We start from the raw sequence: 18,892 nt of genomic DNA on the forward strand, positions 1-18,892 counted from the left end.
GTTCTTAGGTGTCTGTTTCCCCATTTGGTGAAACGCCAAGTTAAATTGCATTTAACAGACAATTCTAAAGAGGAGGAAATCCTTGGGAAACAGTGAAACTCATCACAGGGTCATTGTGTAGGCAGATTTGATGGGAGCCTGATAAACTCTATACAGCACTTCTAACATTTGTTACATTTGTTTGTTCCTCTTTGCTGATTAATATTGTGCTTTGATATGTGGCCTTCTTTCACTTCGGTTGAGTAGTTAGGCTGTCTGGAGTTCAACCCTCGACAGCCTGCATACTATTTTGTTTCTATTTCTTACTTAAAAAACTGTGATATCATGTTCCTGATCCCAGATCAGGTGAAATACCCCAGATATTGTATAAACAGATTGCTTTATTACAGCCTTAAATAAAAATGAATGTATACTTATGGTGAGTCATCAAGACTTGAAAATTCATCATCAGTGGATGCTACGTGTGACGTCAGTAAGGGACGTATCCGTACTTAGGCCTGGATGCCTTGAGGAGTGTGAGTGTGGGCTAAAAAGGGGACTACAGTGGGGGGTCAAATGGCTTTAGCATGGTACAAGTACAGATTGCCTAGTGTGAGTGCGCCCATAAACTGGGATTTCAAGCCTGTGTTTATAAAACTTGATGAGTTAATTTATCCGGCTTGTAAGTCTCGTGCCAGCCAATTTGAAACAAATTTAACTGTTTAAACATGCCCATCCCAAGTTAAGCTCACTTTCTACAGTGGAGTAGTTTACGATAATTAACATCCTGTTCCTCCCCCTTGTTAATGCAACTCAGGAATTAATCAAATCACAGAAACAGAGAAGTGTTTCAGCAGCTGTATTCTCTCTAGGAATTACTGGTTATCCAACAACTAATTAATCTGAATGCAACTATTTCACTGACCTCGAACTGAAGAACTTTTACCGGCTGACTGCCTCTTTCCCTCTGGCTGCTTTTGCAAACAGGATTTGTACCCACAAATCCTGTTTGCAAAAGCAGCCAGAGGGCAAAGAGTTTTTTTTAACATGCTGGTTGGGAGTTCCCTGGTACCTTAGTAGTGTGGCACTGTATGGTAAAGGGATACCTCAGCTCCCAATTGTTTGCTTAACAGAAGAGTTCAAGTGCACAAAGGTTAGAACAGAGTTGTTGTTATCAGGAGCGAAGAACGCAGAGAGTAGTGTGGTTCCAAATCCAACTAGAGAGAGGAAATGGAACCCAAGACAGTTAGTACAGGAGGCAGAGGCAGCTCTTAGACATGCAGAGATAGAAGACAATGTCTAGATAGGCGGGAAGGCTTGAGGCTTGGCTCAGGCAAACTGGCGTGGAACAAAGCCGGTCCTAAAGATAGAAGGAGGCTGTTAGTGGAGCAGGTACGTAGAATTGTGGAAGAAGCTTATGAAAGGAAAAAACTTAGGTATGCAGATTTAGGAGCTGAAACTAAACTGCGGAGATTGAAAGTCAGGACTTGTCCAGTAGAAGTTGGATGTAGAGGATTTGTAGCAAGTTCAGCTGTTTCATTACTCAGAGAGCTGGGAGTGCAAGAACAGAATTTGAAAAAAAAAGAGGCAGTTAAGGACTGTAACATTGGTGGGGCAAATTTGACTATGGCAGTGAAGATTAGACTTTGGCAGAGCACAATTGTCTAAATAATTGATGGGAAACACTGAGTCCCCTTAGCCTCAAAGGAAATAACAATATCTCTCTATTGTTTTTCTAATCTGTCCACAACGGATACTTGCCTATAATGAGAGGGTTATTTGATAAAAGGAGTAGGTATGCACCTCTTCATAATAAATAAATCACTTTACCCAAAACAAGACTTGGACATTTTTTAAAATCCAGTAATTAACGGCTTCCAGCAGCCATTAAACAGTTACAAAATGAAGTTAGATAAATACGATTTATTGGAGGAGCAAGAATCAAATTTTGCATGAATTTATTGGACTTAAAAGAATTAAGATTTTTGATCAGTCTGTTCATTGTTATTGTCATATAATAACAGGTGGAGTTGTGAATAATTGTTGATATTTAATCCTAACCCATCACAGATTCATAGTTCAACAATTGCTGGTGTAAATTTTTTTGTTTAAGTTATCCATGTTTCTTTTTAAACTCAAATGAAATTTAAGATTAGGTTAATGGTATCCATACATGTCAGTTTGTTTAAATTTCCAGTCACTGGGATTTCTGTGTCTTCATTCAGAAAGAGATGCTTGATGTGTTAAACCATGACATCAGTAAATACGGTGTTGGGTGGACTTCCCCACTGATGCAGATGCTTGTTCACTAACTACCTTAGTGCTGGATTAGCAGCAAAAAACTCCTACCAATATAGCAAGAGAGAATGATGGACTAACAGTCCTTCCTTCAGTACAATACTTTAAGCTACTGAATTTATTAGAAAACTTTAATGAGCTTCTTAATGTAATTAACATCTTGGGTGAGAAAAAATCTGGATTCAAGACATAAACACATTGTAGATGGTGTTTACTTTAAACTAACTAGTTTATAGGCAAACAGGGAGAAAATACCAGGGTATTACTTTCGAGGCTCTCCCAGTTTGCCTTCTGAACACCAAAGAAAGGTAGTGCTCTCTGTCAACAGCTGTAAGCTTGAATAAAAATTAAAAATGTGTGTGTGTGTGTGTGTGTGTGTGTGTGTGAGAATGGGGGGTATTGTTTCATATGTGCTTAATTTAATGAGTGGGTTAATCATTTTGTAACAAAAGATGGAAAAATGGAACAAGACTGGCATACCACCCATCTAAAGTGAACTTGACTTGCCATTTTCAAAATATGATAGGAAAAGGCTATTTTTAGCTTTTTGAGATGCTACAAACACTACCAATAAGTACCATCTTTTTTTCCATTTATCAATTAGTTAATTACAGAATGGGTTGTAAGACATACAAAGGTATGCAGGTTAAGTACAGTGGATGGATAATGGAATTTGAGATTTTTTCTCCACAACTGTCAATTTTACGTGTGAGGCAAAAAACATCCCCAACATCAGGAGGCATTGACCTAAATGAAAAAGGTGTATATGTGTCTCTCTCCTCCTTAAGGACTTAACTGACTCTGATCCAGAGCCGTCTACTATTGAGAGGCTTGGGGCTGGACCTTGCTCAGGATTCAAATGGGAAAGCAGTGTAGGTGAACCCCGTCCCCCTCCCACCAAGCTTGTCTTGCTTTCCTGTTTGTACTTCTACCTGACCTTGGTCTTTGGCTTTAATCTCCAACAAATGCAAATCTTTCCCTTCCAACCTTTCTGGTGCTCACTCTTGACTACTGAAACTGTTTGGTGTGCTTTGTTGATGTGGTCCCCAGCTCTGTATGTGAAGGCTCCAAAATTGTCGAGATTTTATTGAGTTTTCCCAACTTCCTTCTTTTTATTCTAACATATCTTATTAAAAGCCACTCAAAATGTATTGCCACAAAAAAACACTGCAACCCCATAACAAACTTTTCAGTCATGAACTTCTTATCTTTATGTCAGTGGAAACATTGTCACAGAAATCAGAAATTGATAAGTAATTTACTTCCTTTTTTTTTTTTTTTGCTTTTGTTTACTAACTACAGTATATGTTTCAAAAATAAAAACATCCAAAAAATATTACACTACAGAGTGCAAAGGAATACATTTAGGTTATACACTGGAGTTGGCTTTACATTTCCTCCCCTGACTTTATGTGTGTATATATATATATATATATATATATTCAAATTGCAAAGATTTTTTTTTTTCCTCTTCTAGATATAGTAATAGACAGCCAGCCTGGATAGATGACTCAAAACTGTGTTATCGGTATCGACAGATATGAAAATTTCTGCCAAGATTTACAGCCGATATTTTGGCAGTACATATCAGTAGGTATTCAAAATGAGTATGTGCAGTTTAAACCAAAACCGATGGCCAACCCCATCATTACTGTGTTTCTAGTTTTATCCTCATTCCTTAAACTTCAAGTGTGTTCTAAGGATTGAAGTTTAAAGTCTGAATTACAGCTAGTTTAATTTCTTTCAGTTCAGCAGGCTGTGTTTTTATTGTGTTATTTTAAGTACTTTGTCAGGATTGTCTTGGGGAATTACTATGCAAACCTGCTATTCAATTAGAAGAATTAACTTCAACCACAGGTCGGATCTGCTACAGGGAAAGAATGGCTTTTTTTAACCTTAAAAATGTGCACACTAGGGCTGTAGTCAACCAAAAAAAGACCTTGCTCGACCAAAATTGCACCCAGGCACCAATTAATTGATTGGTCGTTCAGGTAAAAAAGAAATCATTCATTCATTCATTTAAAAAAAAAAAAAAAAAAAAATCACCTCACTGCGGACTAATTCAATCCATCCAGGTTCTTTGCTGCTCCTGCTTGATATTCGCTGACCAGGGGGATCTTGGTCGAACAAAAGCTTATCAATCAATTAATCGACCAATTGAATGGAAGCTGTCAGCCCTAGTGCACACATCGGTATCGGCTAAAATGAGTTTGGAAATATCAGCATTTCGGATACTGGCAAAAATCCTATATCATGCATCCCTGTTATTTTTTAACTAAATAGTGTGTGTGTGCTAAATTTGAACACTTGAATGGCTTAAACAGCCATTTAATTTCTGCTGTGTTTGGGGTTTTGGAAAAACAAACTTGAATACTTGGAGGTATTTTACATTTTATCAGTGCAAAAGCAGCCCATGATTTCTTTTTCAGAGACAAATTTCTCTCCTGAAACTCTTGAAAAGCACGGCAGATTGTTTAAGAATATAGCAAGGACCCTGATGTGTTGGCATTGCGTTGTGCAGACACTTTATTCTCCATTAGGAATGTATGTATTTAAAGGGTTGTCTGCTAAACTGAACATTCTTTTGTTACAGCCTGTGAAGGATGACCCACATTTCCATCACTTCCTGCTTAGCCAGTCTGAGAAGGTAAGAGGAAACATGCTTCATTATATTTTATTCATGGCTCTTGGTTTCAATTTTTCCTTAAGTCTTTCTTGTTTGATTATGCCTCTGTGAAAGCGACAGCAGGGCCAAAGGCAAGGTCACTGATGTTGCCGTGAGCATGTATTGCTTTGTAGCCAAACATTTATACCATGGTTTTTTCCCTTTGCAGGAACAGTATCATATCACAATATTACAAAATTAAAAAGGGGTGATTCATTTAAAAGCATATTCAGGTATAACAATCCCCCTTCTCCCTCTCAAAACAGACTTGTGATGGCAAAGTCAACTCATGTCTGAGCACAGGATAACAGAAAAATGATTTGTGTACAAGGTCAAGATCATCTCTGTGTTTATTTCTTAACAACTACAACTGTTTTTTTTAAGTTTATTTTCTCTCCTGCTGAGGTGTGGCTGGCTGCTACTGAAAGCAGCATGTTGTCTGATATGGACCTTCACAACAAAAGCACCCTAACAAAATAAATGGACTTTATTGTGAAGAAGTTGTTGAAAATAGCAAGCTTATCATTGCCTTAACAGAGGTACCGGTTACCATGTTTACAGCTCCTTTTTTGACCTCACTATGCATCATAAGCCACTTCTTTGAATTATCATGGACTCAAAACAAACAAGTCATCAAGTTAAACACACATTTTAACTATTGTCGAAGCTTTAGTAAAATTGTTGCTTATGTGCTAATATCAAACCAAGTCACTCTGTTGCAGCTCACAGCTTATGCTAAAGTCCCAGACAGGCCAACAGAGTCACTCTGCAGAGCAGTCGCGCTCACCATATGTTGCTGACATTACACACATCAAACTTGGAGAGAAGAGAACTCACTTTCTACCTCATTTACTGTGCTTCTGTTAATAACATTGGCATGCATTGGTGATGTTTGTGTCTGTGTTATGAACATGAAGCACAGAGCATTAGCTTATTACTTGGATGCTCTTTAGGGTCAGAGTGAAACTGAAACTGATGGCTGGACTAATGCTGAGCTGTTGTCTGTCACATACCACTCTGCTAGGCTTGTGGTGGCATCAGTTATCCCTTGTGTGTACTCCACAATGCAGGGCATGCATAGAAACCAGTGATGATGGTGTTGCAAAAATCCATTCCGTGGCAGACATTTTGCCCTTGATGGTATTGATACTGATTTATCGCCCATCACTACTCTAGAATAACATGAGCGTAAGGAGACATTCAGCAGATCTGGTCTAATGTGTAGACAAATTGTGGCACCAGTGTGCAACATGTAGGAGGAGGAGGCCATAACTGATCACTGGCATTAACATCACAACATGTTAAATGGTATATTAAACACAGACACATGAATAAAAATAATGTACATGCAACTAAAGCAAGATACAGTCTTACAGCTTTTAAACCATTTATATGCTGCCCTGTATGTGGTATATGTTGGTTGCCTTTTTTAAATCTCCCCTTTTCCCACAGCCAGCATCATCAATGGAACCTATTAGCAAGCGCCTGAAGATCATTGAAGAGGTAAAACAGCCTTTGATTTTAAGTAAAACTAACAAGTCAACACACTGCAATGTTGTAGATTTGCTTAATACATTTTATTTTGACATAACTTTGACTCTAATATGGAACTATGTTTTCAGAAGAACATCTGTAAAAATATTTAAACTAACTCTTAGCAATGCAGAGCATGGCTTCTGTTTCCTTTCAGTATGAAAGTAAAATGATTGCTTTTGATAATACAGGACACAGGGTCAACATCTATCCAAGCAGCAGACAGCACAGCAATCAATGGCAACATCACACCAACAGACAAAAGGTATTAACACATCCTCACCGCAGCATTATTGAATACCATTGTCAAAATCAGTTTTTAAATTTGTCCTAAATCATGAATGATTTTATAAGTCATTTTTAAAAGGGTACTCTTGTATCAGAGCCTGGACTGCTCAGATACAAGAATACTAATATAAAACTTTAGCTTTGACTGTTTGTGTTTTCTTTGTGTTTGCTCTTTTTTGACTTTGCCTAACAGGATAGGGTTCCTGGGTCTGGGGCTGATGGGTAGTGGTATTGTTTCCAACCTTTTGAAAATGGGTCATGTCGTCACAGTGTGGAACCGCACAGCAGAAAAGGTATATTTATAGAATGGCAATATGCATACAAGCAACTACATTATCCTTTTCAAAATCCCACAAATTGTTATTTCTACAAGTGTTCCTTTATTTTACTTTATATTTCTGCTTATTTATGTTTTTTTTCTCAACCTTATTCTCTTTAATAACCACTTCATTACACTACAGACCAATGTTGACCATGTCAAAACACTTTCTGGCCTTTCTTCCAATTTTGGCTGGTGTTGTCTACTTAAAATGTATTCAGATATGCTCACAGAGCAGTAACATGAGCCTCAAGTTTTTTTGCTAATAAGAGAGTCAACCTTAAAGATGTGTGCTTTGCCGGATTGTAGAGATGTTTTTATAATTTTAAAGGTAACTGTATGCTTATGTCATAGCAATATTTTTTAGGTGATGGGCAGGAATGGACATCAGGGACCTGTTTTAACCCAGAACAGGTTCTAGACTCATCAATACTGAACATTTGATAAACTGCTGGAATACTGCTGCCTACACAAATTAATGAGAGAATAATTTTCTGTTAACATGCTGCTGATTGTCTTTATGAACATTCCCCCTGTGTTGCAGTGTGACTTGTTCATCCAAGAAGGTGCCAGGTTAGGTCGGACTCCTGCAGAAGTTGCTTCCATGTGTGACATCACTTTCTCTTGTGTCTCAGACCCAAAGGCTGCAAGGGATGTGAGTACCACATCAGAAACTGTAAATGAAATCAGTCAGGAATCTTACTGCTATAATTGGAGAGCTGTCTGTGTGGATGTCTGGATGTACGTCTGTCATGACTTACACCTCCCTGTTGCTCCAATTGTCATTCATACCTCTCAGAGGACTTCATGGTCCTCTTCTTCACTGGTTTGAGACTGGAACCATGACAACTTCATAAATATGTCTAAATTTTGTATAATACTCCACAATTGCGTTTTTTACGCTTCTCTTAGTTCCCCCTAAGGCCCCCGTCCACCGCTGTGGCTGACGTACTGACGTACAGTGAGCGTATTGCATCACTGCCCCTTAGTGCGGTTGCTCTTTTGCTGGGTTTTCACTTGCCAACTGCGATTACACACCGGACGACAGAGAACAAGAGGCTGTGTCTTCCTAAGCGTTGACCAAGCTGATCACCGCTCCTGTTTCATATCTGCCCTGCGTTTAGGTGTACATATAGTTAACAACACGTATTCTTGCAGCTTTGCTGCTTTTCTCTTAGCCTCCCTGTCTTCTTCTACCACAACTTAGCCTAGCTTAGCCTCAGCTTCTGTGTCTGCCTCTCCTGCTCTGTGTGATGGTCAGGGTTTCCTTGTCCTCCTTCACCGATAATGCCATGTGTATATAATGTAGTTTATTTGGAGCTCTGGAGGTAAGGGTAACGCTTTTGGAAACGTGGCCCCACACCACTGCATCCAAACCTTTATTCTGTGCTCTTGCAAACCAGCCCCCTGTAGCCGGGAACAGCCAACCTACAACCTACTCCTACTTGGGTCGCCACCAACAGCTTCAGGTTTCAAACAGATTGCCCCCACTCAGCGACACACCCACTGCAGCAGACGGATGGATCTGCTTTCCCCAGGGATAAGCAAGGCATCCAGTAGCTGCTTACAAACACCAGAGACATCTCCTACATTTAAGCCTCCCCCCCAACCACAACATAATTTACACAGGCTATTACACAGAAGTGTCCCAATTTACCAAAATTACCCCTGTATCAAAAAGTACAAATTAAACTACAAACCAAAATTTCATATACATTTAAAGGCACAACTAACAAAAACCTTACAGATGAACACAAATGACCCTGTGTTCACTTTCTAGAAACCATACCTTTTGCCCTGTACAAGATGAAAACCTGTGCAGAGCCTTACAGCTACACATCTCTGTGTAGACAAGACAAGACGTATGTTTTGAATATGGACCCAACCATCCATGTAACACCTTTGTTACTGTTTTTTAGTATATACAGGTCTGTGGATAATGATAGCATGGTTGCAAGATGTGTAAAGGGGGCAAGACTGCTAACTACACATGATCAGAGATATACAATATGTAAAGGTGGGGCCAGCTTTACATGACATAAGATCGTTTTATACAGGTGATTAGTGCACAATACGCATATGAGGTGACGGAGCCTTCTCACAGTATCTGAGTAACAATGACTACATTCATAACGTCAACATCTCAGTACACATGGATTAAAGTTCTCCATCACCACAATGGATTTCCGTCATTTGGAAAATGGGGGGGGTGCTCTCTTTAGAGCAGGGAGGAGCATCCTAAAAGGACGCTTGGCAGCGCAGCTGCAGCATCACCACACAGACTCTCATAGAGTCCAGACATCCATATTTACACTCAGAAGAAATATTTCTGTCAACAATGTTTGTTCATTTGTACACTCATTTAGAGAAATAGATTATTTTATCGATTTGTGGTCTTCTTTTTCTGATATGAGCTTTGACAATGTTGGACACAACACACAGATGAGGGGTTGTGTTAATGTGTGTGCGTGGGTGAGAGAGTGTGTGTCTCTGCTCTGCCTGTCTGACAACAAACAGGGATTGTTTAACTGGGGCAAAAACTTTGCTTTTTGGAGCTAACAGTGGACTCTATGGCGCTCAAACAGAGTTTGCTTTGCTAAGTTTACTCCTGCAGTAAACAACGGCCTGTGTAAATGCCCTTGGGCTGAGGGCATGTACACAGTATACTCCTTTTTACATGAAAACCTTTGGGAAGTGACTGATAGGCAGAAAAAAGGCTCTTATATGTGTGGCATGGTGGGTTAATGGTCAGGTAATATGATTTGGTGTTGAAAAAAAATTTCAGTCAAAAAATTTTTTTTTTTTTTTTTTGCTTCAATTCCTGATACAGCACATGGATTCAATTACTAGTTAGTATGGTAATTGGGTAATTGCTGCAAATACACATATGCCATATGGCATTTTATCATCGTAATTTACTTTACAGTTAATATGCTTCGTTAGTGCAAATGTGCATGTGAGGTGAGGCTTTTTACCACAGTTATTTAACTTACAGTTAGTTGATTACTTAGTGCAAATGTGCATGTAAGGTAAGGCATTTCACCACAGTAATTTCAGTTACAGTTAGTACATTACTCTGTGCAGATGTGCATGTGACATGACTGAGATGTATGCCTGAGACTAGACAGGTCAGCGGCCATAGTGAAGTGTATTCCTGAGACTAGAGAAGTAAGCAGGCATGGTGTCCTAGGCCCAGAGTGGGCTTTCACTCAGAATCAGCTTTACTGGCCAAGTATGCTTATGGAACAACAATGTTGACTCTGGGAAGCTTTCCTCTCCATGTACAGGAATGACACATTGCATACCCTAATACATACATTTACTACATATCACAATTACGATTTAGATATGTACAAGCTTTGGTTGGTATTATTTCTAGTGTAAATAATAGCCTTGTGGGTAAAAATATTTCTCAGTATCTGTTGTTGTTCCTCTACAGTTGGTGATGGGACCCAGTGGAGTGCTGCAGGGAATCAGGCCTGGCAAATGCTACATAGAAATGTCCACCGTAGACCCAGAGACCATTACAGAACTTTCACAGGTAAACACAAGCATGCACACCAACACAGACACACAAACCAGCTCCAAGTAGTCTAAATTAATTTCAAATTAATCTAGCTGAACAATGTGATAAAATCTTGTCAAGTTAAAGTCCCTGTAAAGTGCAAAATAATTCATGCTCATTTCAGTTATAAAAAATATCTCTAAGTTTGTAAAATTAGGCTTCAAAATCATGAAAAATGAGGCAGTACAAACAGCTCTAGGGTGCCGTAGGTGTGTTGGTTGAATCAGCTGAGGCCACACCGACTTACAAAAATATGATCCCCTCATATTAAATAAAATGCTTCAACCTGCCTGGGGGAATCATCTGTCTGCTCTGCTGGACCTGTCAGCTCAATTGTCAGTCTCTAGAGAAACAGTCACTTTTGTCATGACAGACAGTTTAGTGCTAAAAAGTCTCAGTTTCATTTTTTTCATTCTGTAATTAACTCAAGTGTTCCTTAATTCTTATTTTCTGAGTTATGTGAAGTCTCTCCAATTTATGAGACATCTTTGTTGTGAAGTTGCAGCTGAAAACACTCCATCTGCTGATGCTCTTCAGAATAAAAAATCTTGGATGATGATTAGCATCGGAGGCTGTTATTGTTATGCGCTTGGCAGGAATAGAATGTCTCTATCATTGAATACTTTGCTAAACTTTTACATCCTGATGGCAACAGACAGGTTAAACTGTTTCTAATTGTAGAGAGACAGTCATAGCCTGCTTCTTTTAATCATCCAGAACTAAAGACAAGTAAAATACACCTTCAGTGGATACGTGTTTGTTCCTATTGCATCTGGTTCAAGTGAAAATTAGACAAGTACTTCAGCAATTAGGCTGCCCCCTGACCTGACCGCAAACTCTGGCAAGAGCACGGCTGCCTGGCTCTGTGCCAGAGCAGAAACAGAAGTTGGGGATTAAATTTATTGAACTCTGGCACAAATCTCTCTGTTAAGATACTTAAAATGATCCATAGGTGATAGATTTGGAAAATTTACCTATGTGTGAACAAAAACATTACATGTAGCTAGATGTTAACTTTAGTTACTCTCACACTGCCTCTCTTTTCCATTTCTGTTAAGGCTTCGTTCCGCAACGCCGTTCTATATAAAAGCGACCATTCTGCAATGGGGGGTTGATCTCGCCCCACCTCTGATCTGGATCGAGAGGTAGTATCAGAGCTGTGACAGACTTTTCCGTGACGAGTGTGAAAGGACGTCACGGCATTCTGCAACGGCGAGTGTGTGCTGCTGTCTCCATAAACGGGAGATTTGAAAACCAGTGCAGTTTAATCGAGCATCATTTCATCAGAGAAAAGAACGGGGATAAAATGTAGAATAATGTAGATTAACTGGAGAGACTGTGAGGTTAGACAGCTGATCACACTCTGTACAGGAGAGGAGAGAGCAGGCACATCTGTGCTCACAGCAGGGTCTGAAAAGTTCCATGATGTGTTCAAGTGAGCTCAGTACTCTGAAGTTTCCGACTTCCAACATAAATACGTGCACTGTGACACTGCTTAAAGTCGGACCTCCAACTCAGAAACGTGGAGGAAACAAAGTCTATTGGATCTAATCGATCAAAATGAATATTCATGTTATTTTCCCTGTATTTCATTTAGAAAATACAAAGTTTTGAACCGAGAAATCAAGAGTTTTATTGAAAGCAGCAGCTCGGGCAGCAGCTGCCCTCTGATTACAGGACGCCGGGTGTGTGTGTAACCTCGGTGTGCGCTCCTCTGTTACACCTTTGTGTGAATTGCTCGTTGTGGAACAGAGACGGGCATTCCTTTTTTCTTTTATTGCAGAATCTCTGCGTAAAAACGGCTTTTGAATAAAGGCAATAGCGTTAGCTCAAAACAGACTGTATTAAGGTGAAACTGCTCGATGATTTTATATCATTGTAGCACTTGGGGGATGGGTAATTCCTCATAGGGACTGGTGATGTGGTTGGTTCCTATATTTGCACTGCCCAAAATAACCCAGCCAGGAAAGAGGTGAACAAGTTTTTAATGGTGTAAATGAAAAATCCAGTCACACATGGATCTCAGTATTTTCGCTTTCACAGAAACCTTATTCCAAAATACACTATATTGCCAAAAATATTCACTCACCCATCCAAATAATTTAAATCAGGTGTTCCAATTACTCCCATGGCCACAGCTGTATAAAATCAAGCACCTATGCATGCAGACTGTTTCTAAAAACATTTGTGAAAGAATGGGTTGCTCTCAGGAGCTCATTGAATTCCAGGGTGGTACTGTGATAGGATGCCACCTGTGCAACAAGTCCACTCGTGAAATCTCCTTGCTCCTAAAATTCCACAGTCAACTGACAGTGGTATTATAACGAAGCATCTCAGCATTTCCCAGCGACGAAGTGGTAGGCCATGTAAAATGAAGCTGCGTCAGTGGATGCTAAGGCACATAGTGCGCAGAGGTCGCCAACTTTCTGCAGAATCAACCGCTACAGACCTCCATCTTCATGTGGCCTTCAGATTAGCTCAAGAGCAGTGTGTAGACAGCTACGTGGAATGGGTTTCCATGGCCGAGCAGCTGCCTCCAAGCCATACATCACCAAGTGCAATGCAAAGCTTCGGATGCAGTGGTGTAAAGCACGCCACCACTGGACTCTAGAACAGTGGAGATGTGCTCTCTGGGGTGACGAATCGTGCTTCTCCATCTGAAAATCTGATGGACGAGTCTGGGTTTGGCGGTCGCCAGCAGAACGGTACTTGTCTGACTGCATTGTGCCAGGTGTAAAGTTTGGTGGAGATGGGATTATGGTGTGGGGTTGTTTCTCCAGGAGATTTTGGACAATTCCATGCTCCCAACTTTGTGGGAACAGTTTGGGGATGGCCCCTTCCTGTTCCAACATGACTGTGCACCAGTGCACAGAGCAAGGTCCATAAAGACCTGAATGAGGGAGTTTGGTGTGGATGAACTTGACTGGCCGGCACCGAGTCCTGACCTCAACCTGATAGAATGACTTTGGGATGTATAAGAGCAGAGACTGAGAGCCAGGCCTTCTCGTCCAACATCATTGTGTGACCTCACAAATACGCCTCTGGATAAATAGTCAAAAATTCCCATAAACACACTTTTAAACCTTGTGGAAAGCCTTCCCAGAAGAGTTGAAGCTATTGTAGATGCAAAGGGTGGACTGACGTCATATTAAACCCTATGGACTAAGAATGGGATGTCACTTAAGTTCATATGTGAGTCAAGGCAGGTGAGCGAATCCTTTTGGCAATATACTGTATCTAGTGTGTAATGACACAAATTTTGCTTTTCACTTTACTGGGCCTTTAAAATGTGCAGCTTTTTAAAGCTTTCTACCATCAGGAAAAATCCAAAATTTTAATTTGTGTGACTTATTTTTTGCTTCTTTCTGTCTTAAATTTCAACAGTGAGGCCTCTTGTCAGCCTTGGAAGTATTTATAGTATTTCTGTTTTAAATTGTTAATTATTATTTGAATATCAGGTGATCACATCACGAGGTGGTCGTTTCCTGGAGGCTCCAGTCGCAGGAAGCCAGCAACTCTCGAATGATGGGATGCTGGTCATCTTGGCAGCTGGTGACAGAACAGTCTATGAGGACTGCAGCAGCTGCTTTCAGGCGATGGGCAAGACCTCCTTTTTTCTGGGTATGAAAAGTTTACCTACTCAGATCAGTGGAGCACATTTCAGGATGTCCTGTTAGATACACTCATCTGTGAAAAGCTTTTGTATTTAAAGCTTTTAAATCGCTAAAGACTTTGTTTGTCCCATTTACCACCATTCATTTTAATGGAATAATTTAATCTAGAAAGGGGCAGGACCAGCATCATTTGGGCAGAGTCCCTGACTGGATTTCTCTCATTTATAGTCCGTTTGTCAAACTCTTCCCTCCTTTGTTACTTTTTCAAGATTAGAAAAGATCTCTTGTCAATGGACTCCCTTCCATTTAACTAACTGAAAACAACCCTGCTGTTTGACTAACTTTTTGTGAGGGTGAGAGGTCTGGAATTTTAAATGGCAAGTTGACTAAGGCATTGACTTTCTCCAGTCTTCATTTTCTAGCCAACCATAAATATTTTAATCATTCTTTTTTGTGGATAATGTTGGTCCATGTGATGTAACATTTAATGACATTTACAGCAGTGCAGCCTGCACAAAGTGTCACCTGCAAAACGCAATGTGCATGGCATTATATTTTTTCTTTGGTATTTAGAAAATTAACTTAAATAATTTAAGATTACCTCTTTTTTTCAATGGTGATGTTATCTAGTACTTTTATTTTACCTTAGAAATATTGGTAATTTTAAGTATATTACAGACTTTGTTTAAACCTTCAGATGCACTGATGTCAGGGGCAATTCACAGATTATGAGAGATCCCCAAGTAATACTTATCATACACAAATAGTCTTAAAGACATTACTTATCATTATGCAAGGAATTTTACATCCTTTTTTAATTGGAATACAGAAACAGCATTTTAAATATGAAGGTACTGGTAGGTTGATTTTGTGACGGGGGGGCATGGCTACCTGTTGCCTCCCACTTTACATAATTTTTCTTAAAACTAATGGAAGGTTAAAATCTAGTTAGGGGCGTATTTAAAGATCTTGCTGGAAATACCTGTTACAGTAAGGCAGAAAAAAACACAATTGAAATGGTACAGAAATGACTAAAAACAGCATTATGCAGACCCTGTGCTGAAGACAATTATCGATATGTGCTTAATTTTGATTAATGATTGAGCCATGGAACTTTTTTAATCAATTGGCAGCCCTAGTCAGTACCATTCCGAGCCAACTGAAATTAAGCGTGGTACATTGCTCAGAATGTTATACTTCACTTTATCCATGTTTTTTTTTTCTTGTTTTGTTTGTGTGTATTTGTGTGGATGTTTTAGGTGAAGCAGGAAATGCAGCAAGAATGATGCTGATCCTAAACATGGTTCAGGGCAGCTTTATGGCCACTATTGCTGAGGGTCTAACTCTAGCCCAGGCCACTGGTCAATCACAGCAGACATTTCTTGACATCTTATGCCAGGGCCAGATGGCAAGTACCTTTGTGGACCAGAAATGCCAAAGTAAGTTAAGACTCATAAAGTTGGCAACAAAAGACATTGCTCATGTTTTTCTTTCATTTACTCAGTTTTCAAGTTATTTTCCTTATATCATTTTTAATTGGTTACATTTTAGCCTTTGTAGCGAAGCATGTTTCATAAAAATTACTAATTGTTGAAGGTGTGCTTTTTAAAGATATCCTCTTTGCCTTTAGATATTTTGCAGGGCAACTTTAAGCCAGACTACTATTTGAAACATATTCAGAAGGACCTGAGGCTGGCTATTTCAATGGGTGACACGGCCAACCATCCGACTCCAATGGCTGCAGCTGCCAATGAGGTAAAATTGTTTTATGAGAACCATTAATTTTTCAGGAAGACATTAAGTAAAAGTATGCATTACAGCTGATTTCCAGCCCTTACTACTTCATAATATTTTCATTACTGTGGCTTAGTAGGTAGAGTTGGTTGTCTTGCAATCGTAAGGTAGTTGGATGCTCTACTTTGTGCACAAGTGTAATATTTCACATTCTAGCAAGAGATAAAGCTCCTTCAATCACTTAGTAGTCTATTGATGCCTATTAAGCTGAACACATACTTCCAAGAACTCTGATCTTGTTTTCAAAGTTTTTCACTTTTAATTTTTTCAATCAGGCATGAGTGTGCTGACTATCATGTCAATGATAAATTAACAGATCATCCAACATGCTCACGCAAAAAGGAGAGAGACAGACAGAAGGCACCATAACGGGACTTTAATCACGAAGCCTAACAGCTCTGGGTCAATAAGTGAAGTTTATGAAATCCTCTGCAGTCCACAGGCACAAACTGACTGCAGAGTCCCCCAGGCTGCATGTGCAGCGTGTAAACTCAGTGATAGGCGTGCAGTCTATTTACTCTCCATGGAAGTTATTACAACATTGCACTGCTGATACATGCAACGTTGTCTGCTAATACAAATTCACAGAGTATTTGGTAAAATGTGTTGTGACCAGAAAAAAACAATGGGGTTAAAACCTAGAGTATGTTGTTTACAGTATGTGGATGGTTCTGTATGCAGTACCATCTCTGGATGGTTTTATCCAGTTACTGTTTGTTTTGATCAAGTCTCTTTTTTGCTCTCAAAGACGCACCCTTTAACATTAGTGTCTGTCACAGACATAGACCTGGAAGAGACACAGAAATGTCTCCTGGTCCCTTAAAGTTTTCTTATCATCTCGACTTGCAGAGTGAGAACACCTTCACCGCCCTGCAAAAACAGTGGTTCCTATAAAATAACCTAAAAAGGAAAAAACAGAAATAGCAGAGAGAGGAATCATCTTATACGCTTCTTCTGGTTCATTGATTATTATTCAGATTACATTTTTAACTTTATTTTGCCTTTTATTACTATGAAAACTCAGATTTTTGTTGGTTCAGTTTTAGTCAACCTTTCTTTTCTGTCAATTTTTTGGTGTCCAGAAGTTAATTTTTGTTGCCGTGGTATCGAAACAGGTATCGATATCATTTTATTTTAACTAGTATTGTAATTCAAATTCTGGTATTGTGACAACTGTAGTCAGGGGAGAGATGGCATTTAATGTACACTATATTGCCAAAAGTATTCGCTCACCTGCCTTGACTCACATATGAGCTTAAGTGACATCCCATTCTTAGTCCATAGGGTTTAATATGAAGTCAGTCCACCCTTTGCATCTATAACAGCTTCAAATCTTCTGGGAAGGCTTTTCACAAGGTTTAGGAGTGTGTTTATGGGAATTTTTGACTATTTATCCAGAGGCGCATTTGTGAGGTCACACAATGATGTTGGATGAGAAGGCCTGGCTCTCAGTCTCTGCTCTTATACATCCCAAAGTCGTTCTATCAGGTTGAGGTCAGGACTCGGTGCCAGCCAGTCAAGTTCATCCACACCAAACTCCCTCATTCAGGTCTTTATGGACCTTGCTCTGTGCACTGGTGCACAGTCATGTTGGAACAGGAAGGGGCCATCCCCAAACTGTTCCCACAAAGTTGGGAGCATGGAATTGTCCAAAATCTCCTGGAGAAACAACCCCACACCATAATCCCATCTCCACCAAACTTTACACCTGGCACAATGCAGTCAGACAAGTACCGTTCTGCTGGCAACCGCCAAACCCAGACTCGTCCATCAGATTTTCAGATGGAGAAGCACGATTCATCACCCCAGAGAGCGCGTCTCCACTGTTCTAAAGTCCAGTGGCGGCGTGCTTTACACCACTGCATCCGAAGCTTTGCATTGCACTTGGTGATGTATGGCTTGGAGGCAGCTGCTCGGCCATGGAAACCCATTCCACGTAGCTGTCTACACACTGCTCTTGAGCTAATCTGAAGGCCACATGAAGATGGAGGTCTGTAGCGGTTGACTCTGCAGAAAGTTGGTGACCTCTGCATCCACTGACGCAGCTTCATTTTACGTGGCCTACCACTTTGTGGCTGAGTTGCTGTAGTTCCCAATGGCTTACGCTTTTGTTATAATACCACTGAGAGTTGACTGTGGAATATTTAGGAGCAAAGAAATTTCACGAGTGGACTTGTTGCACAGGTGGCATCCTATCACAGTACCACCCTGGAATTCACTGAGCTCCTGAGAGCAACCCATTCTTTCACAAATGTTTGTAGAAACAGTCTGCATGCCTAGTTGCTTGATTTTATACAGCTGTGGCCATGGGAGTTATTGGAACACCTGATTTAAATTATTTGGATGGGTGAGTGAATACTTTTGGCAATATAGTGTATGCTCATATCATTATCATGAATACTTTATGAAAGTATTCCCCTACACCAGTGATTGCCAAACTTTTTCTGTTGGGCCCTCTTCGGAAGGTAAAAATATTTTCAGGCCCCCGACCCATCACCGTACATTTCAACATGTAAAAGCATGTAAATGAATGACAAAGACACTGTCATTCACAATTTTTGTAAACAAATTCCCTTTTCTTTTAGAACTAACATAAAACCTAAACATTTTGAGTTTTAAAAATCTGACTCTCAACAACTCCCGGAAAATAACAATGAGCCTCTTTAAGATTTATAAATCCTGTAATAATTTCAGTGTACACTGTGGGCTTATTTGGTGCTACAGATCTGCTTGAGTCTTTGGTGCAACTGTGAGACTGACAGTCTCAGTTCATTTTCAGTGTCAAGCTTTGATTTTTTTTGTCTTAATTGAGGCAACAGCAGAGGAAAAACTATTTC

At 39.8% G+C, this 18,892-nt stretch overlaps 1 protein-coding gene across 2 annotated transcripts in view; it reads left to right on the top strand.

Moving 5' to 3' along the window:
- The window catches only part of glyr1 (glyoxylate reductase 1 homolog (Arabidopsis)), a 34,972-nt gene that overhangs the window by 12,657 nt on the left and 3,423 nt on the right, over window positions 1-18,892 (top strand). The window contains exons 6-15 of one of the 2 annotated variants that reach the window (XM_041778244.1): window positions 3,066-3,149; window positions 4,871-4,924; window positions 6,395-6,445; window positions 6,667-6,740; window positions 6,957-7,056; window positions 7,627-7,737; window positions 10,522-10,623; window positions 14,106-14,268; window positions 15,521-15,700; window positions 15,892-16,016. In XM_041778244.1, the coding sequence (XP_041634178.1) occupies window positions 3,066-3,149; window positions 4,871-4,924; window positions 6,395-6,445; window positions 6,667-6,740; window positions 6,957-7,056; window positions 7,627-7,737; window positions 10,522-10,623; window positions 14,106-14,268; window positions 15,521-15,700; window positions 15,892-16,016 (1,044 nt within the window). The remainder of the gene's footprint in view (window positions 1-3,065; window positions 3,150-4,870; window positions 4,925-6,394; window positions 6,446-6,666; window positions 6,741-6,956; window positions 7,057-7,626; window positions 7,738-10,521; window positions 10,624-14,105; window positions 14,269-15,520; window positions 15,701-15,891; window positions 16,017-18,892) is intronic. The other variant, XM_041778245.1, reaches the window with a different exon arrangement.

This window comes from Cheilinus undulatus, linkage group 21 (genome assembly GCF_018320785.1).
Source record: "Cheilinus undulatus linkage group 21, ASM1832078v1, whole genome shotgun sequence".
NCBI classification, from domain to species: domain Eukaryota; kingdom Metazoa; phylum Chordata; class Actinopteri; order Labriformes; family Labridae; genus Cheilinus; species Cheilinus undulatus.